This window comes from Peromyscus californicus, unplaced genomic scaffold, assembly GCF_007827085.1.
Source record: "Peromyscus californicus insignis strain IS unplaced genomic scaffold, ASM782708v3 Scaffold_17__1_contigs__length_78620276, whole genome shotgun sequence".
Lineage (NCBI taxonomy): Eukaryota > Metazoa > Chordata > Mammalia > Rodentia > Cricetidae > Peromyscus > Peromyscus californicus.
Window position 1 is genome coordinate 49,261,716 of NW_026294469.1, and position 25,186 is coordinate 49,286,901.

The 25,186-nt window shown below is 45.6% G+C and overlaps 1 protein-coding gene across 1 annotated transcript; it reads left to right on the top strand.

Moving 5' to 3' along the window:
* Nucleotides 1-10,568: 10,568 nt before the first annotated feature.
* On the top strand, nucleotides 10,569-15,224 carry Rps14 (ribosomal protein S14). The gene is made up of 5 exons (XM_052742247.1): nucleotides 10,569-10,698; nucleotides 12,300-12,450; nucleotides 12,986-13,147; nucleotides 14,461-14,537; nucleotides 15,107-15,224. The coding sequence occupies exons 2-5, from the start codon at nucleotides 12,302-12,304 to the stop codon at nucleotides 15,172-15,174; spliced, it is 456 nt and encodes a 151-aa protein (XP_052598207.1). The 5' UTR covers nucleotides 10,569-10,698; nucleotides 12,300-12,301; the 3' UTR covers nucleotides 15,175-15,224.
* The last annotated feature ends 9,962 nt before the right edge of the window (nucleotides 15,225-25,186 follow it).

Consider the following 25,186-nt stretch of genomic DNA (forward strand, 5'->3'; position numbering starts at 1 on the left):
TCCAGGTGTTCCTGGTTTTGAAGGCAAGATTTGGGGGTGAGTATTGAGGCTCTGGTGAGAGGCCTTAAGAAGCTATTGGGGGAAACTGTCAAGGTGAAGGCTAAAGCCGCAGCAGCAACCCTACAATATTAGAGATGCCAGGACCACTGGACCACACACTGAGAGCTGCATGTGATGGCCCTAACCCGGGAGAGAATCTATGTGTAAAGTAGATGAAGGGCGAGACAATGCAAGTCTTTTTGGAGCCCAGATGATTATATTCCAAGCCCCAGATCCAGAAGACAGAGTTTCAGGACTTGGCATCTGCCTCATAGACTCTGGGTTTGCTCTGGTGTGATCATTCCCTCCTACATCCTGGTTCTTCTGCTGTGGAGCAGGAATTTGTACTCTGTGCCATTCCATGTTGGAAGGGTGAAACTTGTATTTTATTTTATAGGAACTCAAGAGACTTTGGACTTTTAAAGTGTTGATACTTTTAATGACTGTGGTATTGAACTTCAAAAGTTTGCCTAGTGTACTTTGGATTATAAGGTGACCATGAGCTTATGGGGGCAACAGGCTATATTTTAAAGTGATGTGTGTGTGTGTGTGTGTGTGTGTGTGTGTGTGTTTGATAAGGGGTGGAGTTAGGGTAGCTAATTTTAATCATCAATTTGACACCACCTAGAATCACCTGAGAAAGGCCTCTGAGTGTGTCTGTTAAGGATTTCTTTCCTTTTAAAGACAGGCTCTCACTATGTAGCTCTAGCTGACCTAAAACTCATCATGTAGACCAGGCTGGCCTTGAACTGTCAGAGATCTGTCTGCTGTAGATGTAACCAACGGTCTTATTAAATAAGAAACACAGAGCCAATTCAGAGAAGAAAGTCAAGAGGTCAGAGCTAAGAGCCTCACCCTTCCTGATTCAGGGATCCTCTTCAGCCAAGAGAGCTCTCCGAAAAAAGGGACCTACTTCCTGTGTGTATGACTTTATATACTCTAGCTGTTCTGCCTTCTCATTGGTTGTAAACCCAAACATGTGACTGCCTCATCACTGCCTGAATGTCCTTAAAGGCGTGCGCCACCGCCGCCACACACTTGCTATGGCTCTAATAGCTCTGACCCCCAGACAACTTTATTTATTAACATACAATTAAAATCACATTTCAGTACAAGTAAAATACCACCACATTTCCCCTTTTCTATTTTAATAAAAAGGAAAAAAAAGAAAAAGGTTATAACTAACAAAAGAAAAACTATATACAAAAGTACAATGACTATATACAATATATACAAGTAATAAATGTCTAAACAATGTCTAGTCCATTTGTATTTGACAAATTCAGAGAAAATAATTTCATTATCTATCCTATTTTGTTAAGTCCAAAATGTATCTAATTCACTTTCTATCCTAATTAATCTTCAACTATAACTAACTAACCTTCAACTATAACTAACTAATCTTCAACTCCCTCAGAGACCCAAGAAGGAAATAACATTAGCTAACAAAAATAAAAACAGAAAGTGCATACAAGCAACTTCCAAAAAAAATTTGTGAGTTGACAGAAACAGCCAGCTGTCTGGACAGTCACCTGAGGTTTCTCCGCAGTGCTGGGGCATATCTTCAGTCTATAGGCTTGGCATATCTGACAGACTCATTTGTGAAGTAGGATGTACACAAGGTCAACAGTTCAACCTCACATTGGGTGAGAGCAGTCCATGTACCAGAAACACCTGAATTCCACTAGTGTCATGTCATGATTCAGGATTTTAAATTCTGGAAATTGTTGATGGTTTTTTAATTCAACTGTCCATTCTTCTTGGCTGTGTATATATGGCTTCATCTCAGCATCCCGTTCTTCTCCACATCCCTCTGTCAAATGCCAGTTTACTATTGAGAGGCGTGAGCTTAGTTACTCTTCAAGAATAACTGTTTCAGCTGCTGTTCCATTGCACATCAGAAGCCATCAGCCCACTGCCTATTCAGCTGCCTTTGAAGAAAGGGGCACTGTACCTTTTCCGAATTGTGAAGGCCATTTCAGGGATGGTGCCATATTGTCCTGGCCTCCGAAGATGCCTTTTGATAAAGCCATAACCACACTTGTTTTGGCAAGAATCAGTAGTCCTTTGTTTCATGTCCTGTCTGTTCATTTTGTCAGCAGTTGATTCGAGGATACTTTGTTGTCCAGTGGCTAACTTTTGCCACAATGAAAGTTAACTCCATATGCAGTTTCTTCATTGCCCATATTTTCTCTGAAGTAGATTGGTACTGCCAGGAGCCGACATGTCTCATAATCATAACAAAAAAGAAAAATTTTCTAAGTTATTAAAACATTTTAAATGCCATATTCTGTAGATCTCTGAAGGGTTTGAAGATGACCTGTCTAAAATATATCTGCTCAATTTTTAAAACATACCTAATATGACTACAAGTTCTATTGTAATGTCTAACTACTAACTTTCATTTCTTTATATCCTAATAGTTGGTAATAATAACATTCAAGGATCAGAAAATTGCATTGTTAAATGAACGGTATAAGTACAATTAGGAATATACATATAGCATTTTCTAACAATATCAATTTCAATATATATATAATTTGTATACAATATAAAACAATCCAATCCAATGTAAAGTATTTAAAACTAGTAATTGTCTTTTTCTTCTTCTTTCTTTCTCTTTTTTTTTTAAACAAGAACCTTAAATCTAATCTCTTTTGCTTAGCCTTTTTCCTAACCCTTGACAACAACTTGTAACCAACCCCCTAAACAATGAAAATTATCCCAGACCCAAAACCCATTAAAAAGACCAAAAAACCACCCGCCCCACACCACCTCTTTGGGAATGTGGGCGTCGTATTCTTAAAATTGCTTCCTGCTGGGTATGGGCGAAGGTATCTTTATCCTGAAAGAAAAATTTTAGGTTAATTGTCAAATTCTAGGAAAGGTAACTATGTCCTTCATTATCCAGTCTGTGTATAATGCCAAAATTCAGGGTTTATCTCAAGTCTTTATTCAAGTAGTCTTTGAGATTGGATCATCTCAGCTAGTCATCTCAAAATTGCTCTGAGCACCTTGTAGTTCAAAGCTGATCTGTAGATGATGTTTGTCAGCTTAGTATTGGTGATATTATTATTGTCCACGTGGAATTGTTGTTGTTGTGGGGCCCCAACTTCTTCCTGGAGACTTCAGTTGATGTTAGGCCTGACCGTGATTTCCTGCAGAAAACTGTTAAGAGACTCGAACACAAAGACATATATATGCAGCTAATTGAAGCCTTTTTTTCTAGAATTAATTAGTACTCTATATGACCATTCATATCTTAACAAAGTTTAAAATGTATATATAACTATATATCTATATATATTAATCTTGTAAATTTTGATATGAAATTTATACTTTAAAAGTTTTAAAGAATCAGAATAGAATCAAAGAGTTGAGATTAGTAATAGAATAGTCCCTTACTTAATTTGGCTTTTCTCCTGTCCCATAGCAGAAGATGGCTCTTTTATTCTGGCATGATACAGGGAGTTTGCATTTTCCTTTTAACAACATGCTTGAGTTTAAAGAAGGAGAGAGCCATTCTCCAACTCTAAAGTCAGCTTTAAATTTTAATTGAACTGGGACTATTAGAAGACCAATAGTGTTAAATTTTTAGAGAAAAGCAGAAACAAACATTTAGGAAGACATAAAATTTTTTAGATAATATATACCCATACGCCGTTTCACTCTGTTTCCTGGGATAGATGATTTGTCCCTTTTCTTCAGTTGTCTCATTTGTCCAGTGTTCTTCAGATTCCTTAACCTTCATTCTCCTAAAAAACAAAAACAAAAACCTTTCCCCAAGACTAATTTTGGGGATGTTCCTTTTTGGCAAGTTATTATCTGATTAAATGAAAAGACATGTTTTACTGGTATAAGTTAGTTTTAATTGGATGTTCATGCTGGTTGAAGAACTATCACCTCCTCTAATTAAGAGGTTTCTCTTGTTCAAACCTTTTGAAATTGCTTCTCCTACCCACGTATCATCATGCTCATGAGCTTCAACATTAACTGTATCTCTAATCCAATCTTCCAAAGGTGCAGATCTTGCCTTTAACGGCCTGATTATTGTTTTGCATGCTGCATTCGCATTCTCAAAGGCCAAAGATTCAATTATTATCTTACTAGCTTCTGAATCCGGGACCATTCTCTTTACTGCTGAAGCCAGTCTTTGTAAAAAATCTGTGAAAGATTCTTTTGGGCCTTGTACAACCTTTGTAAATGACTCAGTTTTTTTTCCTGGTTCCTCAACTCTGTCCCATGCATTCAAGGCTGCTGTTCGACATAAAATTAGGGTTTGGACATCATATAAACATTGTGCTTGTGCTGAAGCATATTGACCTTCTCCAATAAGCTGATCCTGGCAGACTTGTATTCCTTTATCCCTCCACTGTTTTTCTATGTTTTTAGCTTCATCCTTGAACCAAGTTAGCCACTGAAGCCTTTGACTGGGTTCAAGAACAGCTTGTGCCAGCTCCCGCCAGTCCTGTGGTACAATCCTATTATATGTTGACCAAGAGTTTAACATTTGCTTTACATATGGGGAATGCATGCCATAAGATACTATTGCCTCCTTAAACCTTCGTAAATCTAACATTTCAATTGGAGCCCAAATATTTTGTGTAGTCATTTGATCAGGCAACTGCTGTAAGGTTACTGGACAAACTAAGGGTGACTGTGTGAAAACAGGCTTTCTTTCTGTAACCCTATGATCCAATCTTGAAGCAACTTCACTGTTAGTTTCTTCTGTCTGAGTTTTTACAGGTTTATCAAGTTTTTCTAAAGCTGTCATCCTGGCACTTAAATTGACTATCTTTTTAAATAATAAAATGAGAATAAGCATAGTAATAAAATGCATAATTCCGTCAACATTAATCTTCTCATATAACTGTTCCATTGTCAGACTGTCTAAAATTACAAACAAAGCCCAATTTTCTTCCAATGAACACAGAAAACCCATTTTTTTTAAATGTGGAAAAAAATTTCTCTTTTAAATAGTTTCCTTTAAAATATTTGATATGTTAAGTGACTTACCAAGTCCTCGTAGAACAGTACCAATCCGAGGGAATTTCAAAACAGCCTCCTAGTGTCCGAGGTGTGAATCCAGAGAGAAAGAGAAAAGAGAGAGAGAGAGAGAGAGAGAGAGAGAGAGAGAGAGAGAACACGCAAGAACCGTAGCCACAAGTTCTGCCTAAGAATTTGAATCCAGCCACGTGTTCCCGCTTGAGCCTAGTCAAGCCTTGGCTCTGGCTACCTTAAGCTCCAACCACGTGTGTTGGCTTTACAGGCAGGGGCCCTGTTTGGCAGGGCAGGCCTGAACTGTCTGTAGCACCGGCTTTAAGCAAGTAGTTCAAAGTTAGTCCGGCCTGAGGCCAAGCCGACCTGGGCCCGGGCTAGGGAGCCGGCCGCCCTGGCGGGAGACCGGACCTGCCGGCCGCCCTGGTGGGAAACCGGACCTGCCGCCAAGCCAAGTTAAGCGGTTTTTAATGGATTCTTGTCACGTTGGGCGCCAAATGTAGATGTAACCAACGGTCTTATTAAATAAGAAACACAGAGCCAATTCAGAGAAGAAAGTCAAGAGGTCAGAGCTAAGAGCCTCACCCTTCCTGATTCAGGGATCCTCTTCAGCCAAGAGAGCTCTCCGAAAAGGACCTATTTCCTGTGTGTATGTCTTTATATACTCTAGCTGTTCTGCCTTCTCATTGGTTGTAAACCCAAACATGTGACTGCCTCGTCACTGCCTGAATGTACCGCCCTCCAGGTCCTTAAAGGCGTGCGCCACCGCCGCCACGCACTTGCTATGGCTCTAATAGCTCTGACCCCCAGACAACTTTATTTATTAACATACAATTAAAATCACATTTCAGTATAAGTAAAATACCACCACAGTCTGCCTCTCCCAAGTGCTGGAATTAAAGGCCTGTATCACCAGACCTGGCTATGAAAGATTTCTTTTTTTGTTTGTTTGGTTTTTTTGTTTTGTTTTGTTTTGTTTTTGTTTTTCGAGACAGGGTTTACAGCCTGTCCTAGAACTCACTCTTTAGACCAGGCTGGCTTAGAACTCACAGAGATCCCCCAGCCTCTGCCTCCCGAGGGCTGGGACTAAATGTGTGAGCCACCGCCCGGCTATAAGAGATGTCTTAATCACATTAATTGTGAAGACCTTCTCACTGGGTGTCACTATTCTCTGGGCTTGGGGACCTTGGGCTGGATCAGTACAGAGGGCTGCTGAGCAGTAACATGCATTCATTTATTGCTCTCTGCTTCCTGATATAGATGTGATGTGGCCAGGGGCTTCAAGTTCCTGTGGCTGTGACTTCCACACCTCTGTGGACTAGACCTTGGACAGTAGACTAACATAAACCCTTCCTCCTCAAGTTGCTTCTGTCAGGGTATTTAATCACAGCAGCACACAGAGAAGCTAGGACACTTGTTTTTTTATTGTTCTGACAGGGTCTTGCTGTGTTGTTCTGACTAGCCTGGAGCTTACGATGTAGACTAGGCTGGCCTCAGACTTGAAGCGATTCTCTTCCTTCAGCCTTCCAAGTACTTGGACCAAAAGCCTGTGCCACAACAGCGTTGAAGCATTTTATTTGTTCCTTAGTTTGCGAAATGAGGGAAATAAAAACCCCTGCCTCATCTGGACACTGGGAAAGCTGAGTTAGATGAGTCACTGGGCATGATGAGGGTTCGACAGCCCCCACTGCTACCCACTGGACACACCCACTAGTCTCATGGCACCTTTACCTTCCCACATTAGTTCCGGGGGGTGGGGGAGTGGGTGCTGGAGGCCCCTCTGCAGTCTCTGCCCCCTCAGACCTCTCCTCAACTGCGGAGATGTTAGACGCTGTGATTTTTCTCAAGAGGAGACAAGGGAACAGAAAGCGAGAGTAAAGAATGGTGGTAGTGACTGAGCATGTCCTTGAAGCTGGACAGCTGGAGGAATGTCCACAGCATGAAGGACAGCATGGAGATGGTGGGAGCGATTAATTAAGCGTTCAGATGGAATATTCACCAAGGGATGGTTAAAGTCCACACGCCGCCTGTTGCTTTTGATCAGGGTCTAGGGCCTGAGACTGAGACGGTGGCTGGGGAGACTCACAGGTCCTGGTAACAACATGTGAGCAGGGCAGCCTCAGTAGGGAAGATGGGAAGATGGTTGGGTAAGAGGTTAAGGGCCAAGCATAGTGGTGCATGCATGTAATCCCAGCTCTCAGGAAGCTGAGGCATCAGGCCAGAGAGCAGGAGGCCAGCTTGGGTGACTGTGTAGGTTGCCTTCAGCCCTGCTCCCTCCACGGAGCCTTTCCTCCCAGAGGTTTACAGCATTGTTCATACAGTCTGGACTCGAAGCAGGAACTCACTTCATAGCTCTCATCTCTGGTAATATACTCCCTCTACTGAGCAACATACTACCCGAGAACAAGAAAGTCCTAATCTTTAAAGAATATAAGCAGTTCATGGAAAAGATGCAAACAGACAAACCCATCCTTAAAGAGAGGTCTCAGCTACACAAGGTAGCACATACCTGTAATTACAACACTTGGAGCCAGACGAAGGATGATGGGGAGTTCAGGACCAGCTCCCCCTACTTAAGACCTTGTCTCAAACAAACATACGAACAAGCAAAACCAAGGGCTGACTCCCGAGAAGCCACACACATACTGGCTGTGTTCTATTTTCCTTGTTTCTTGCTTTCTATTAACTTCATTTAAGTCTATGTTAAAATTCTCAGGCTTGGGGACTGGAGAGATGCTCAGTGGTTAAGAGCACTTACTGCAATTGCTCTTACTCTGGCTCCAGCAGAGGACCCGGTTCAGTTCCCAGTGCCCAGATGTTGGCTCACAGCCATTCATAACTCCAGTTCCACGGGCTCTGCCACCCCCTTCTGACTTTCACAGGCACCAGGCACACCACTAAGACCTTCAGTGCTTCTCATACATATGCAGACACACACATTTTAAAATTCCTCTTTAGGGGCTGGAGAGATGGCTCAGAGGTTAACAGCAATGGCTGCTCTTCCTGAGGTCCTGAGTTCAATTCCCAGCAACCACAGGGTGGCTCACAACCATCTGTAATGAGATCTGGTGCCCTCTTCTGGCCTGCAGGGATATGTGCAGGCAGAACACTATGTACATAATAAATAAATAAATAAATAAATAAATAAATAAATAAATAAATAAATAAATAAATAAGTTCTTTAGATTTTATTTACTTTTATTTTATGTGTATGAGTATTTATCTGCAAGTGTACCTGTGCACCACACGCATGCAGTGCCCGAGGAGGGCTAAAGAGGGCGTCAGATCTCTTGGGAATGGTGTTACAGATTGTTGTGAGTTGTCATGTGAGTGCTGGGAATCAAATCTGTGTCCTCTGGAAGAGAAGTTGGTACCCTTAACCACTGAGCCATCTCTCCAAGCCCCCTTATTTTTTATTTTTTTTTTTTTAGGCAGGATCTCACTATATAGCCCTGGTTGGCCTGGAACTCTGGAACTCACTGTAAACTAGGTTGATCTTGAATTCACAAACCTCCACCTGCCTCAGTCTCCAAATATTAGGGTAAAAGGTTTGCATCACCACTCCCAGCTTCTCTACCTATTTTTTGTTTAGTGTGAATTGTCTACCATAAACACGGCTTTTTTAAAGCACCCTGCTGGGTGTGGCAACATACACCTGTAATACCAGAAGTCTGAAAGTAGAAGCAGGAAGATCAGGAGTTCAAGGGCAGTCTGAGCTACACACCAAGTTCCATACCAGTCTAGACTACATGAGATCCTGTCTTAAAAAACAAACAAAAAACAAAAACAAGAAAGAAAGGAGAAAAAAAAGCCATGCATGATGGTATGTATCTATAATCCCAGCACTCAGGAGGCAGAAGCAAGAGTCAGGAGTTCAAGGTTACCCTCAGCAATACAGGCAGTTCAAGGCCAGCTTGGGGTACAAGAGATCTTGTCTACCTCCCCTAGGCCCTTTCCCATATGTATATCCCTAAGTAATACTGGGAAAGACAACATGCTAAATGTAAGAATGTAAGATTAGTGGGGAGGTCTGTTTCTTTCTTTCTTTTCTTTCTTACTTTTCTTTTTCTTTTTTTTTTTTTTTGAGGGGGAGGGCTTGTTTGTTTTTTGAGACAGGGATTTTCTGTGTAGCTTTCAGAGCCTATCCTGGAATTGGCTCTGTAGACCAGGCTGGCCTGGAACTCACAGAGATCCACCTGGCTCTGCCTCCCCAGTGCTGGGATTAAAGGGGTGCACCGCCACTACCCGGCGACACACACCTTTGATCCTAGTGGTCTGGAGCAGAGACAGGTGGATCTCTGTGAGTTCCAGGCCAGCCTGATCTACACAGCGAGTTCCAGGTGACACAGTGAGACCCTGTCTCAGAAGAATAAAAATTTCCCTAAATGTAGCTGAAGTCTTTCAGAATGGTATCAATTCCAGTACACAGAGAACTATATGCAATATATAAATTTTATTATTTAGCCAGGCGGTGGTGGCACATGCCTTTAATCCCAGCACTGGGGAGGCAGAGGCAGGCGGATCTCTGTGAGTTCGAGGCCAGCCTGGGCTACCAAGTGATAGTTCCAGGAAAGTCGCAAAGCTACACTGAGAAACCCTGTCTCGAAAAACAACAACAAAAAATTATTCTTTAGCTATATGTATCTGTGTCTCTGTATATGTAGCGCTACTGTTTGCCATGCTCTGTAATATGACTCTATGGATGTATGTACAGCCAGCGTATGTGTGTGTGTATATTGTATCCATGTTTTTCAAGTTGTTTTTTTTTTTAGATTTATTTATTTGTATGTATACAGTATTCTGCCTGCATGTGTCCCTGCAGGCCAGAAGAGGGCACCAGATCTCATTACAGATGGTTGTGAGCCACCATGTGGTTGCTAGGAATTGAACTCAGGACCTCTGGAAGAGCAGCCAGTGCTCTTAACCTCTGAGCCATCTCTCCAGCCCGTTTTTCAAGTTTTACAAGGAACATTTCTCCGCCCTTCTCCTCATTTCCATCGACAAATCTCCCAATTCGTCAAGATTCTGCAATACTCTTATTAGAGGGATATATGAAAATGACTATTAAACATGGGGCTTTTATGTCATAATCCCCAAATCAACCACATACGTGGTCTCAGTTCATACACCTATCTGTACAATGGAAATCAAAAGTATCTAGTTTGTGTCGAGAGAATTAACTGAAACACCGAATATAAGATGCTTTAGTGCAGGGTAGCATGTAAGTGCTCTCTGTACTGTGCAAAATGGGCCAAAGCGGCATTACAAGGCTGTTCTGTGGTTGCTGTTATTCTCCTCCGTACCACGAGGCGCGCTGTCGCTTCCAGGCCGCCTGGCCTGAGGTCCTGATGGCGGAAGTCCGTCTAGCTGCGGCCACCGCGACCTGGAGCCTAGCCCGCCTCTTCTCCCGCGCGTGTCCCGCTCCGCGCCGTCTCCTAGGCAGATCGGGTCGCAGCGACACGCAGCACCCGGCGTCCTTAATAAGCCATCTTCCTCGCTGGCAGCTTTAGCCTCCTTGGAAACAGTGATTACAGGCTTCTTCCGGGGAGCCGGCGTCGCTCCGTGACCCCAGCGGTACACTTCCGGAACACGGTAGTGACCCGTCTGCCCGCCCCTTCCGCCTCTCTCTTTCCGGTGGAGGAGTCGGGAGACGACGTTCAGGTAGGAGGCCCGGCCGCCGAGAATCGTGCGGCATCCTCCGGCCCGGGGCATCTGCGGGGTCGGGGCCGGGGTCTGTGCGCGGTAGCCGAGCCCGGTGCGTGGGAGAGACGGGCGGCCATCCCGCCGCCGCGACCCACGGGGCCCTGGGCTGCGCCGTGTCCCGGAGGCGGCCTTCTGGCCTGAGATCGGGAAGTCGGCAGTGGGTGCGGGTCCTGCCCTGGGCCTCCCGGGAAAAACACGAGTAGGAGTCGTACCGGGCCCCTCTGTAAATCGAAGAGTAAAAGGGAAAGTCAGAAAACCCCGTCCCTGTGCGGAGTGCTGCTAATCCACGGTGGTTAACCCCCCCTGAGTCGGGCACATTGCCTGTCGGGGTGCTCCCTAACCCCTGAGTCGGACACATTGCCTGTCGGGGTGCTCCCTAACCCCCCTGAGTCGGACACATTGCTTGTCGGGGTGCTCCCTAACCCCCCTGAGTCGGGCACATTGCCTGTCGGGGTGCTCCCTAACCCCCCTGAGTCGGGCACATTGCCTGTCGGGGTGCTCCCTAGTAGAGTAGGACCGATGCCATATGTTTACATTTTCCTGGATAATCATCCTCTAAAATCTCCACTGAGGACGGCAAAGCTACATTGAGTAGACATGAAGCTGGAGCGATTAGTACCCTACCGGATCGTGTTTGTTAGCCTAGTTTGGGGGTAAGGGCAGGTGACGGTACCTCCTAGACCTGCCCTTGTGCGTTTGATTAATAGGCCACAGATAGTCCATGAGGAAGGCGCTGGAGAGATCCCAGGAGTAGTTGAAACCGACTTTAAGGCCTGGGGGTGGGGCAGTTTGTGGAGTAGGGGCTTCTTGGTTCTAGGAAGAGAATAAAAGACAGGCTTTGACACTGCCTCGTCCTGGACAGACCCTCCTATTTGCTGGGATATGGCCTGATTTTCATGAGTGCTGCTCAGTACTAGTTTCTTCTGAAAGTGTTGGTTGGTTGTTCTGGTCCTTAGCCTCAGATTGGTCAAAGGCCTGCCTGCAACTTTTGGCAAAAAACCAACCTCCTTGTTTGTATCTTTTCCCTAAGTCCTGTGACTGCACTTACATTCTAGGCTAGAGCAGCGGTTGTCAACCTGCTAGGAACATGACTCTATACAGGGGTTGCGTGTCTGATGTATTTACAGTTCGTAAAAATAGCAAAAGCAAAATTAAGCGTGGCCTCTGCTATTCGGCTGCCTGGCAGTGACTTCAGTTGTGTCAACATGGACAAACAAACCTCCAAGCTTGAGGAAGGGGAGAGGGGAGTTGGGAGTGGAACTTGGGCCCCAGACCCGAGTTCTGTGTTGTCAATTTTAGATAGTTGCTTGTGAAAGAGATGCTTGTGGTCCGTTGCTGGAACCATAGACTGATCCTAAAAATGCTTTGAGCTTTTGTTGAGAAATTGTCTCTTCTCTTGGCACCTCCTTTTAGTTATAACTCAATAACCCTCCAGGTACAAAGAGGTAGGATATTAGGGAGCCAAAGGAGCAACGCTTGGGTTTTCCTTTAGTAGGTAAAGAAAAATGTTCTGGAACCCTTTTGTCTGTTGTTAACTTTGAGGTTCTCTTTCCACTTAGAAATGGCACCTCGCAAGGGGAAGGAAAAGAAGGAAGAACAGGTCATCAGCCTTGGGCCTCAAGTGGCTGAAGGAGAGAATGTATTTGGTGTCTGCCACATCTTCGCATCCTTCAATGACACCTTTGTCCATGTTACCGATCTTTCTGGCAAGTAAGTACTTGAGTAGGGAGGCATAAAACCAAGCTCAAAGGGGCTGAGGCGGGGGGAATGGGTATAGGAGTTTATGGGATTCACTCTAAAGAATTACCGTTTGACTTAATTTCCCATGAGTTATAAGAGAAAACACTTTCATATAGCTGAGGATAAACTTGACTTTCTGATCCTCCTGCCTCCACTACCTCTTTGCTGTAGTTTTATGTGGTTTTGGAGGTTGAATCTAGGGCTTTGCTTTGTGGGCATCCAGTACCAACTAAGCTACATTTCCAGCCATGTATGTTAAAGATTATACACACGTGTTACATTGTGGAAGTGATTATGAAGATAAAAATGCAAAACTATTATTATATTAATAAGGAGTTTGGCTACATAGGGTCTTTGGACCCCTATAAATACAACTATCAGGATGTATGCTCAAGTTAACCAGCCTGTCATACCTAAATTGTTAGGACTGTGCCCATTGGGGTTCAGTAAGTGTTCCATGTATCCTTGTTGGGAAATGAAGACATGGCTCTGCTTCTGTCCCCAGGGAAACCATCTGCCGGGTGACTGGTGGAATGAAGGTAAAGGCTGACAGAGATGAGTCCTCTCCTTACGCAGCCATGTTGGCTGCCCAGGATGTGGCCCAGAGGTGCAAGGAGCTGGGCATCACTGCCCTGCATATTAAACTCCGTGCCACAGGAGGAAACAGGTATGGAAGACTGGGGCTGGGCCGTTAAGTTCACTGGGCGTGGATTTGAGATTTGATTCTCCGTTACGTCTGAGAGCAAGCTGTTTTAGGCATGTGTGTTTATGTATGTTCCTAGTTAGGCATGGTGGCTGATACCTGTCATTCTAGCACTCAGGAACCAATGGAGGAGGATCTAGAGTTTGGGGTTAACCTGGGCTATCCAGTGAGCTTCTGCCTCAAAAAAAAAAAAGTGTTGTTCCTTTGTTTGTCCTTACTGTAGAGTGCTTTTTTAGTATACATGAGACTGACCCTTCGTTTCCCAGCACCAGTTAGACTGAGTGTGATCGTACACGCCTGTTGTCCCAGAAAGTGGAGGCAAGGGGGTCAAGAGTTTCCAGTTGGTTATTGGTTGCCTAATGAGTTTGAGGCCAGCTTGAGCTAAACACTGATGCTTAAATGATGAGCCAGGGGTGCGTAGTCCAGATAGACAACTACAAGAGAAATTTCTTGAGGTGGGAAAGAAGTTAGGCATTAAAGGAATGATTGGCATGAGGTGTGCTCCAAGAAGCAGGGATGGAGCCTCATGGGTCTTATGTCTTATGGAGCAGAGAGCAAGGACTTGGGCATGAAAACTAGAATAGGCAGCTGCTGAGTGGAAAGATGCTGCATAGGAAGCTGTTTGGGTAGTCCCATGAAGACATTGCATCTTGGATGCGGGAGCTGGAAAGTAGGAATGGCAGCAAGGGGGCGGGGGCAGCAGAGAGCTTAGCCAGGCTGAGTGCAGAGCAGGACAGCCGCAGGCCAAGTGGCTGTGTGCGGTGAGGGGCGTTTCTTGTGCCCCCCCCCCCTTAAGGATTTGCAGGCATGGTGGCATACACCTTTAATCCCAGCATATCTCTGTCCTGCCACACACACACAGCCAAAAAAGGTGGGAAAAAATGACATGAGTGTGTTGCCTGTGTGTGTGTACCACTAGTTTCCCTGTGGAGGCCAGAAGAGGACCGTGAATCTCTTGGAACTGGTGTTTTAGGTGGTTGTAAGCTGCCGTGTAGGTAATGGAGAACAGAACCAGGTCCTCTGCTAGAACGGTGGTGCTCTTCTGCTGAGCCATCTCCAGCCCTCATTTAGCACTTTTGAAAGGTTTAGTTTTGTTGTGAGATGATGTAATAGGAAAATCAGAGTGACCCACAAAGTAAAATTTTATATGCTTCCCTCACAGTGTGCAGATCTTTAACTGCCCCCCCCCCCCCCATTCAGAAGTATATTAGAACCATATGAGTTTTAGGAACATTCCCACTGACTTGGCCAACAATCCTTCATTTTCTATTTTCTAGGACCAAGACCCCTGGACCTGGAGCCCAGTCAGCCCTCAGAGCTCTCGCTCGCTCAGGGATGAAGATCGGGCGGATTGGTAAGTGCCCCCTCTAGCTAACATTTGCATTTGTTTGAAAGCATTGACCCCTTCCAAACCATGTGATGTGCATAATGGTTCAAAGCTGGTCTGGTGACTGGTGGCGGTTACTTTTGTTATAAGAGCCTGTAAAAGACACTGTGAGAGTTCATCTCCATAAATACCCCTGTATCTGTTATATCATGTGTTTTCCCATCTGTGTTGGGAACGCTTAGAAACACTTGTGGGTCTGATTTCGGCACCCTTTGTCTCCTTACTAAATGTTAGAGCCTGCCCCCTGGGACAGTCCAGATGAGGAAGAGTTGCACACAGAGTCTAAAGAGCAAACGGCCACAGTTGCTGGTGTAGGGCCACTTGGTATTAGAGTCGGTAGGCTCTAGGTAGGAACGAGAATGTGTCCTCCTCTGGTGTTTGTGTGCCTTCGCAGAGCCTGTGTCCCCCCCAACATGAGTTGGGATGAGGAAATGGCAGGTGAGGTGGGCCGTTGTAAAAAATCTGCTAGTCTCAGGGCTGGGGAGGCCTGTGTCTTCATGTAGCTACATGCAGTGACATTTTTTTTCTTCTCACAGAGGATGTCACCCCCATCCCCTCTGACAGCACCCGAAGGAAGGGTGGTCGTCGCGGTCGCCGTCTGTGAACAGGACTTCTCAAATTATTTTCTGTTAATAAATTGCTTTGTAAAAGCTATTTTGGTTCTAATTTTCTTTGTTTTCAGGCAGGGTGTCTCCATAGTCCTGGCTATCCTTAAACGCACTGTGTAGATGAGTCTGGCCTCAAACTCGAGATCTGCTTGCCTCGGCCTCCCGAGTGCTAGGATTAAAGGTGTGGACCATCACACCTCTGTCGCTTCAGGACCTTCCAGGGCCACACCAAGGCAGTGCATTGTTTGGTGTGAAGACTGCATACGGGAACTCACGCGGGAGCTTCAAGGTTGTAGGTTGGGCAAGCCTGGGTTTGCAGACTGGTTTTCTGAGAATGGGAAAGCGAGAGGAGATGCTGAGGCTGCCCTTCTGGCATTAATTTGTCAGCCAGTGCTGTTTTGAAAGTGGAACTATTTATATATAGCTCAGGCATTGGAGGGACTACCTCTAACCCCAGCAGGGGATCACAAGTTGGCATCCAGTACCTAGAGAGTTCCAGGCCAGCCAGGGTTACATAGCAAGATTTACAAGACAGCAAAGAAGTGGAGCTGTGTGGGTTGTCTAAACATGGACCGATTCTTGAGGTGGGTTTCACTGTAGTCCAGGCTGGCCTCAAATTTGTGTCAATTTTCTTGACTTGTCCTCCTTTGGTGCTGGGATTCCAAGTGGGAATGAACACAGCCAGTTCGGTTCTTTTTAGATTTTCAGCAGTCTCATCCTGAAACTAGCTCTGTAGACCAGGCTGGCCTCTGCCTCTTAGTGCTGGGATTGAAGACTCACCTTTAACCCCCCACCCCCTGGCTTCCAGTTTGGTTCTTCAAGGGCCAGAGCAGGGCGCAACTGTTGATCGATCAAGTGTAGCCCAACCAGAAGAGGAGCCGTCAAGACCTGAGCCATATATAAACGTGTGTGGGTGTGTTTCTCCCCTACCCCACACACCGGCTGTGCAAGACGGATAGCTTGCACTTGCCTTGCTTTCCTTGGCACTTGGAGGTTGTTCCACATTGGTACATAAAGTACCTAAGAATCAGTCACCCCACAAATAGACACCAAGTCCTATTTTCATCAGCAATAAAACAGATAACGGTTTCTGCTTTCCGGAAGCTGGCATCTAGCTCCAAGGACACAGTGGTGTTCAGATGGTACTAAGTGTTCTGGAAGGGTTTGCTTTTTTTCTTGCTTTGAGACAGGGTCTCTATGTAAGCCTGGCTGAACGGTATTCATAGCTTCCCAACTGCCTCTGCCTTCAGAGTTCTGGGATTAAAGGCATGTCCGCACACTGAGTCTTTTAGGTGCTCCTATTCCTGTAACAGCTAAGAAAGCCAGTGTGAAAAGTAACTTATCAGAACTGCTCTTGGTGGCACATCTGTAATCCTAGCAAAATTAGGGTACTGTGCAATTGGGGCTCTACTGGGTTACAATTTGAAACCCCTCAAAGAAAGCCAGGTATAGAAGCATCCTTTAACCCCAGCACTCTGGGAGGCAGAGGCAGACAGGGCTAGAGCTCTGTATTCAGGTCCACATGGTGAGACCTTGTTTCAAATAAAAGCCCCTAGAACATTGGCAAAGGTGTTGTGTTTGGTTGGTTGGTTTGCTTGTTTTTAGTTTGTGTGTGTGTGTGTGTGTGTGTGTGTGTGTGTGTGTGTGTGTGTGTGTGTCTATAAGCATCTGCTGTGTGTTGGGATGGGGAAGGTTGCTAGACTCTTGGAGCTGGAGCTTTGGTTGGTTGTGAGCCACCTGATCTGAAGGCTGGGGGCTTGACTCCGGTCCCCTGGAAGACAGTAAGCACTCTGAACTGCTGAGTTCTCTCAAGCACATTGCCACACGTTTGATTCCTGAGTTGTACTGTTTTGATTTGGGGGGACAGGACTCCCTATTAGCCCAGGCTGACCTGGATTCTCCTGCTAGGCCTCATGAGTGCTGGGATTACTGGAGTGCCCTGCCATATCCAGGATATAGGGGTTTTTGTTTTGTTTTTCCAAAAAGATTTTAATTTTTTTAAAAAACGGTTTATTTATTTTCATTTTATATGCATTGGTGCTTTGCCTGCATGTGTGTGTGAGGGTATCAGATCCCCTGAAACTGGAACTACAGACAGTAGTGAGCTGCCATGTAGGTGCTGAGATGGCTCAGCAGTTAAGAGCACTGGCTGCTCTTCCAGGGGATGCGATGCCTCTTCTGGCCTCAGAGGACACTGCACAGACATAAACTAAGGCAAAACACCTGAACTTTTACCTACACATAACATTTTTAAAAATAAAGGTTGAGCCGGGCAGTGGTGGCACGCACCTTTAATCCCGACACTTGGGAGGCAGAGCCAGCTGGATCTCAGTAAGTTCAAGGCCAGCCTGGTCTACAGAGCAAGATCCAGGACAGGCACCAAAACAACACAGAGAAACCCCGTCTGGAAAAACCAAAAAATAAATAAAAAATAAAGGTTGGTTAGGGTGCATGATGTGAAATTCCCAAAGAATCAATAATTTTTTTTTTTTTTTTTTAAAGAAAAAGGTTGAGAAAATAAGCAGTATAGAGATAGATGGTTCAGGTTAAGAACACTTGCTGTTTCTGCAGAGGACCAGCGTTCACAGTACCCATAGGGTGTTGGGGACTCAGCTGCCTTTCTGCCTTTTACTCCAGCTCTAGAGTCTGATGCCTTCATATACATGTGCATACAGACACAAAAAGGAAAATATTTGAAATTGGGGGATGTTTTGGGGAGCTGGGTTTTGGGGTGTTTGGCGCTTGCTCTTGCAAAGGGCCCAGCCAGGTATAATTCTCAGCACCCACATGGCAGGTCACAATGTTCCTAACTGCAGTTTCAGGGAGTCTTGAACCCTCTTCTGGTGTCCATGGATGGTGTACTCATGTGGTATACATACCTATAAGCAGGCACATACATGAAAATAAAAATGAATCATTAAAAGTTTAAAAATGTTAAATGTGTATTGGCAAGATGGCTCAGCAACTAAAAGCATTTGCTTCCAAGCCTGATGACTTGAATCCAGTCCCTGGGACTCACATGGTGGAAAGAGAGCGCAACTCCTACAAGTTGTCCTCTGGCCTCCAAAAAAGCCCTGTGGAACATGTGCACTCCCACACATACATGAATAAATGTAATAGCACACTTAAAAATAATGTGTGGCTAAACCCCGGTCATAAATCCATGCTGAACTTAATTTTTAAAAGTAGGGGTGGGTGGCCACAGATCTTCCTTAATTAAAGAATTGTAAGTAATTTAAGATCAGTTCACTGAGCTGACCTCCCTCCCTCTAATAGTAGGCTCTGCTGGGTGACTCACTTCCCAGTGAATAGAATATGGCCGAGGGAAAAGAGAAGTAACCAAGAAAGCCCATAGCACCTCTGAAATCATGTCATGCACAGGCCCTCTGGTCATGGCAAGAGCACCTCACCACAGAATTCTTCCAGAAGACTCATAGCCTCAACCTAAACAAGAGAAACCTGGGACTGAATTAGATCTACAAAAAACAAAACTCCTTAAATTGTCATATTCATGAATGTCAAAGACAAGACCGGAGGAGACTGAGGATATGTACCAGTGTCATTTCTTTTGACAAATATATCACAGCAGCGGCAGATAGCAAGGGACACCGGGTATGTAGTAGATGAGAACATGTACGTTATCTTTAACTTACTATCAGATGAAATTGCTGCAGGGGTGTGATTTCCTCCCGTGGGTCTGGTTTCTAGGTGAGTGTGGCACACAGGAGGAGGCCATTCCACAGCTTCCGTCTGCCATGTTGGGACTGCAGCGCAGCCTTTTAGTGCGGACCGCTGTGGTGCTGTGCCTCGGAGGGGATCACAGGATGAAGTGTTTAGCCAGACAAGCTGCTGCTATTCTTAAGCCTGTTCAGCTCTTGTGCCAAGTGTATAAAGGACAGCTGGCTGGAACCCTGATGCAAGCATGCTGGCAGGGGCTTGGAGCAGTCCCCTCGTTTCCTGTGAAGGAACATTGCAACTTGTCCTGTTCCCTGGTAACCGGGGATGCAGTCAGCTGGGTCACTCGAAGTCCTTTCAGGGTTGATTGGTTTTTGGATTGGTGGTTTTTTCTTTTTTTGGTTTTTTTCAAGACAGGGTTTCTCTGTGTAGCTTTGGAGCCTGTCCTGGATCTCACTTTGTAGACCAGGCAGGACTCGAACTCAGAGATTCGCCTGACTCTGCCTCCTGAGTGCTGGGATTAAAGGCGTGCACCACCACCACCCGGCTTTTTTTTTTTTTTTTTTTTTTTTTTTTAAGGACGGCTAAGTTGTGGTCATCTTGGACTCTAGCAGTCTATGGGCCTCTGAGGCAGACAGTGCAAGACATACACTGTTACCTACCTGACCTCTACAGAGCTTGGGAACCCAGCCTCAGCAGGTAAGCAGGAAGCTGGCAACCCTATCGTCCCTCTGGAGATGGCTGCCACCCAACACTGCCCTGCTCCTGGCTACCCACTCACTGGACTTCGTGGAATGGTTTTTCTCCCACTTAGTCACCCCATTTTTCCTGTAGCCCGTGGACACTAAATTGAGGGACTGGGGGTGCTCAGTGGAGGTTTTAATATCTCAGGCCCGGGGTCATCTCCCAGCTCTGCATAGTAAACCGTTCTGTCCCATTTAGTTACACCTTTCTCCTTTTCTCCAGCACAGAACCTAGTCTCTTCATGGAATCTCCTCAGCCTTTGGGCTAGCATGCTCACACCCTGGGCCCTCTCCCTCTGCCCAAGCCAAGCCTAACACCTTTCGTTTCTCTTTTTCCACTCCAGCCTTCCCCCACGCTCCCTGCTCTTCCCCTCTGGGCCTCAACTACTTTCTACTCATCTGTTAGAGAGTGTTTTTTCTTACAAAGCTAGCTTCTAGAGAACTGGTTCTCAACCTGTGGGTCACAGCCCTTTGGGGAGGGTTGAATGATCCTTTCACAGAAGTCACCTATCAGATATCGTGTATATCAGATGTTTGCATCACGATCCATAACAGTAGCAAAATAACAGGTATGAAATAGCAACAAAAATAATTTTTGGTTGGGGGTCACTACAACATTATTAAACTGTATTGAAGGGTCACAGCATTAGGAAGGCTGAGAACCACTGGTCTAGAGGCTTCTTCTCACGGTGTTCCTCCCTTGAATTCTCATAGCACCTTTTTGTTCCTGAGGGGTACCACTGGCCAGCTATTTATTGCAATATCCCATTCCTCCACTCCTGTGTTGTCTCTGACAGGGAACAGTCCCTGCTCTGCACCTGCTACTGCTGCTCCCAGCCCGGCCTGCAAAAGTAGGGATTCGACAGAGACTGATAAACCACGGAAAGAAGAGATGAAGGGACTCCCTCCTGCCTCTGTACTCATCCAAGTCAGTACTTTGAAGCACTTACCTAGATCCTGAGTAAATCGAAAAACAAAACAACAAATAAACAAACAACATACATTCCACAGCTCCAGAGAAGTAAAGTGAATCTTGGGCAAGCGCTTACAAGAAATCTAAGAAAAAGAACATCCAAACACACCTTTAATCCCAGCACTCAGGAGGCAGAGGCAGATGGATCATTGAGTTTGAAGCCAGCCTGGTCTACAGAGTGAGTTCCAGGACAGCCAGGACTGCACAGAGAAACCCTGTCTCGAAAAACCAGAGAGAGAGACAGAGACAGAGACCAAATGGATTAGGGGAGAGAAAGCTGCCAGCCTACAGCTGTCGGACAGCAAATACTGGAGCTAATTCATGGTCAGGGGAGTAAGGCTGGCCATGTCTTCTTGTCTTTTCCCAATTAAACCTGAGGGAGCTAAACCTGACATTCACATCAAGTAAGAAATAGATTTCTTAGCTAATGCGGCCCAGCTCCTGGCAGAAGAAAAAGCGAACTTTCACCGTTGAAGGCTTTCCTCAACTGGGGCCCCCAGTTCCCCACAGACAACATAAAACCAAATATAAGTTCATATGAAATCAGTATACCTGGAAACCAGTCACCAGAAGGGCTAGCACAAAGATGGAACAGATTGTAGATACCCCTAAAGACTTCAGATACTAGAGTCTGAAATGACTATATATGAAGTGCTTAACAAATACACCATGTAAGCCGGGCGGTGGTGGCGCACGCCTTTAATCCCAGCACTCAGGAGGCAGAGCCAGGCGGATCTCTGTGAGTTCGAGGCCAGCCTGGGCTACCAAGTGAGTTCCAGGAAAGGCACAAAGCTACACAGAGAAACCCTGTCTCGGAAAAAAAAAAAAAAAAAAAAGTCGTGCGCCACCACTGCCCGGCTGAGACAATCTCTTTAATCGTTCTCTCTCCCTCTCTCCCTCCTTCCTTCCTTCCTTCCTCCCTTCCTTCCCCTTTAGTTTTTTGCAGCCCTGTCTGTCCCAGAACTCACTATAGAGACCAGACTGGCTTTGATGCATAGAGATCCACCTACCTCTGTCTCCATCTCTGGGATTAAAGGAGCAAGCCACCATGCCTGGCAGGATTTTAAATCTCGATTTTAAACTGGTCTATGACTAATCCAAAAAGGCTGTAGGTTGGGGTGGAACTCAGTGATACGGCACAGGGTTTGATCACATGCTTCTCTCCTCTGAAAGCCAAAGTCTAAAGACCACAGTCCTCAACCTCTCCAAGCAGCTGGGTCAAGCAGCTAGGTATTGCTCGTATGCTATAAGTCATTGTTGGACTAGGGAGATGGATACAGTGCTTATTGCACAAGCATGAAGACTTAAGTTCAAATCTCCAGCACCCATGTAAAAAGTTGGGCGTGGCTATGAACAGCTATAAACCCAGCATGCATAGGACAGAGAGAGAAGACTGAGATTTGCTCGCCACCAGCCTAGCTCTGGGTTCAGTGAGAGATCCTGTTTCAAGAGACTAAGGCAGAGAGTGGCAGCGCAGGACACCTGATGTCCTCCACCTACACATGCCCACCCGGTCGGTGCATGCGTGCACACACACCTTGCTTTTCAGATCTCTTCTGGAACTAGTAATTTTATCAGACATCTCCCTGACCATCACACCAGGCCATCATTAATGTCCTATGGCATCATTCCTAAGCCATTTACCCATTATCTTGCCTGTGGATAGTGTTTAACTCCATCCAATACATGTGTCTCTCTCACCAAGCCCAGAGTTTCTGAGACAGGAGCATATCTGCAATCCAGATCTCAGGGCCTCTGCTTCCAGGGTGCTGTGGGATATTCTGTATGTTAAATGTGTTGCTCTGATGGGTTAATAAATAAAACACTGATTGGCCAGCGGCCCGGCAGGAAGTATAGGCGGGACAAGCAGAGAGGAGAATGCTGGGAGGTGGAAGGCTGAGGCAGAGAGATGCTGCCAGCCGCCGCCATGACAAGTGAGATGTAAGGTACCAGTAAGCCACGAACTATGTGGCAACTTACAGACTAATAGTAATGGGTTAATTTAAGATATAAGAACTAGATAACAAGAAGCCTGCTGCGGCCATACAGTTTGTAAGCAATATCAGTCTCTGTGTGTTTACTTGGTTGGGGACTGGCGGGTGAGAGAGATTTGTTCTGACTGTGGGCCAGGCAGGACTGGAGAAAACTTCAGCTACACCAGGGCTCTGGGGAAAAGGCTTGATGATTTGCCTTTTTGTTTGTTTGTTTGTTTGTTTGTTTGTTTGTTTTTCAAGACAGGGTTTCTCTGTGTAGCCCTGGCCATCCTGGAACTTGCTCTATAAACTAGGCTGGCCTCGAACTCACCAAGATCATCCTGCCTCTACCTCCAGAGTGCTGGGATTAAAGGCGTGCGTCACCATCACCCGGTTCAAAGATCTGCCTTTCTAGTAAGTTCCCTGGCGACGCTGGGTTGATGATCCAGAGACCTCACTTGGAGACCACTGGCCTTGGTGACTCTGGGACTCCTGTGTTTAGGTCACTGCTGTATCCTAGCACCTAGAACATCACATACCTGGTGTGCTATAAATGCTTGTCCACTCAGTGTCTCATTCAACTACCTTGAGAAAAGCACTGTTACTACCCAACTACCCATGCCTTACAGGAGGGTAAACAGTGTTAGAGAGGTTAAGCAGCTTGCCTCAGTGTACACAACTATGGAAAGTAATATGATCAATCCAGGCGGTGGTGGTGGCGGTGGTGGTGGTGGTGGTGGTGGTGGTGGTGGTGGTACACGCCTTTAATCCCAGCACTTGGGAGGCAGAGGCCAGCCTGGGCTACAGAGTGAGTTCCAGGAAAGGCTCCAAAGCTACACAGATAAGCCCTGTCTCAAAAAACAAAACAAAACAAAACAAAAAGAAAGAAAGTAATATCATCAATAGAAATGGGCTGAACCAGGGCTGGAGAGATGGCTCAGAGGTTAAGAGCACTGGCTGTTCTCTCTTCCAGAGGTCCTAAGTTCAATTCCCAGCAACCACATGGTGGCTCACAACCATCTGTATGGGGTCTGATGCCCTCTTCTGTAATGCAGGCATACGTGCAGACAGAGCACTCATACATAAAAATAAATGAATGAATAAGTAAGTAGATATTTAAAAAAGAAAAAAAAAAATGGGCTGAACCACGGCTCAAACCTCTGTGTCCATAGCCATGAATTACACCCTTCATCACGTCACACCAGCTCATCTCTAGCAGGCTGGGGTTCAGTGAAGACAGGCTGCCGTGGAATTAATGGGAGAGGAAGGCTTTTGGTGACCCAGCATCTGCAGGGGGTGCGGAAGTAGATGGTAGTGAAGGGGTCTGAAGGCACCCCAGTTGCTATGAGCGTGTCCCGTCTGCTATGGATGACCACCAGGTGGCAGCATTGTCATAACACGAAGCAGCCTGCGTGCGGGTTCTGGAGTTCTGATTCTGCAGCTCACGGCCATTTCTCCAGACATCCAGTTTCTCCTCTTTTCAGAGAGGAGGTTGGAGTTGTGTAATACCCAAAGAGCCCTTTCAGCTCAGCTGTAGAAGCATCAAGAAGGGTTTGGAGAGATGCGTCAGGGGTTAGGAGCACTTGCTGCTCTTGCACAGGACTGGTTCTGCGCCTAGAACCATGTGGCAATTCACAGCTGTCCATAACCCAGTGCTAGAGAATCCAACGTCCCCTTCTGACTTCCACAGGCACCAGGGACGCCGTGTGGTGCCCACACAGACAAAACACTCATACACATAATGTAAAGATGAGATCTTGCCTGGCGGTGGTGGCACACGTCTTTTTTTTTTTTTTTTTTTTTTTTCCACTCTCTGCTTCATTCTCTACTGGGCAGCTGCTGAGATTTATAGATTGTGGCACACGTCTTTACTCCTGGCATTTGGGAGGTGTGTGTGTGTGTATGTATGTGTGTGTGTGTGTGTGTATATATATATATATATATATATATATATATATATATATATATATATATAACAAAACAAAATATACATATATATACATATAAAGTATATTTATTTATTTTAAGGGGGGCCGGAGAGACGATGACTCAGTGGTCAAGAGCACTTGTTCTTGCAGAAGACCTGGGTTTGGTTCCCAGCACCCACATGGTGGCTCACAGTCATTTGGAATCCAACCCCATCTCTTGACCTCCGAGGGCATCGGGCACACATGTGGTGCACAGACATACATGCAGGCAAGACATTCATACACATACAATAAAATAAATAAATCTTTTTAAAAATCTAAGAGAGGGCTACAAGAAACAGAGGAAGTCAGTGGAATTCAAACCTTTCTTCTCTCGGACTGAAAAAACAGCAAACCCCACTAGAATTAGTACCGAAAGAAACATAACGCATGGGTAGCAAGATGGCTTAGTGGATAAAAGCTCTTGCCTCACACTTGACAGTCTGGGTTTGATCTCCAGAACCCGCAGCAGAAGGGAAGAACTGACTCCCAAGAGTTACCGTCTGGCCTCTTTCAACACACGCACAGGGCACATGTGAGCCTTGAACTCATACAATGCAATAAAATAAAAATAAATAAAAACACTCAAAACTGCAAGTATGAAAGTAAAGAAGTATGTGCCTGTAATCCCGGCTCAGTAAGCAGAGGCTGGAGGACAGAAGTCGAGGCTAATCCCA

Coding starts and splice junctions, on each gene's coding strand:
- Rps14 (XM_052742247.1), top strand. CDS start 12,302: ATGGCACCTCGCAAGGGGAAGGAAAAGAAGGAAGAACAGGTCATCAGC. Junction 12,451..12,985: donor GTTACCGATCTTTCTGGCAA/GTAAGTACTTGA, acceptor TTCTGTCCCCAG/GGAAACCATCTGCCGGGTGA. Junction 14,538..15,106: donor GATGAAGATCGGGCGGATTG/GTAAGTGCCCCC, acceptor TTCTTCTCACAG/AGGATGTCACCCCCATCCCC.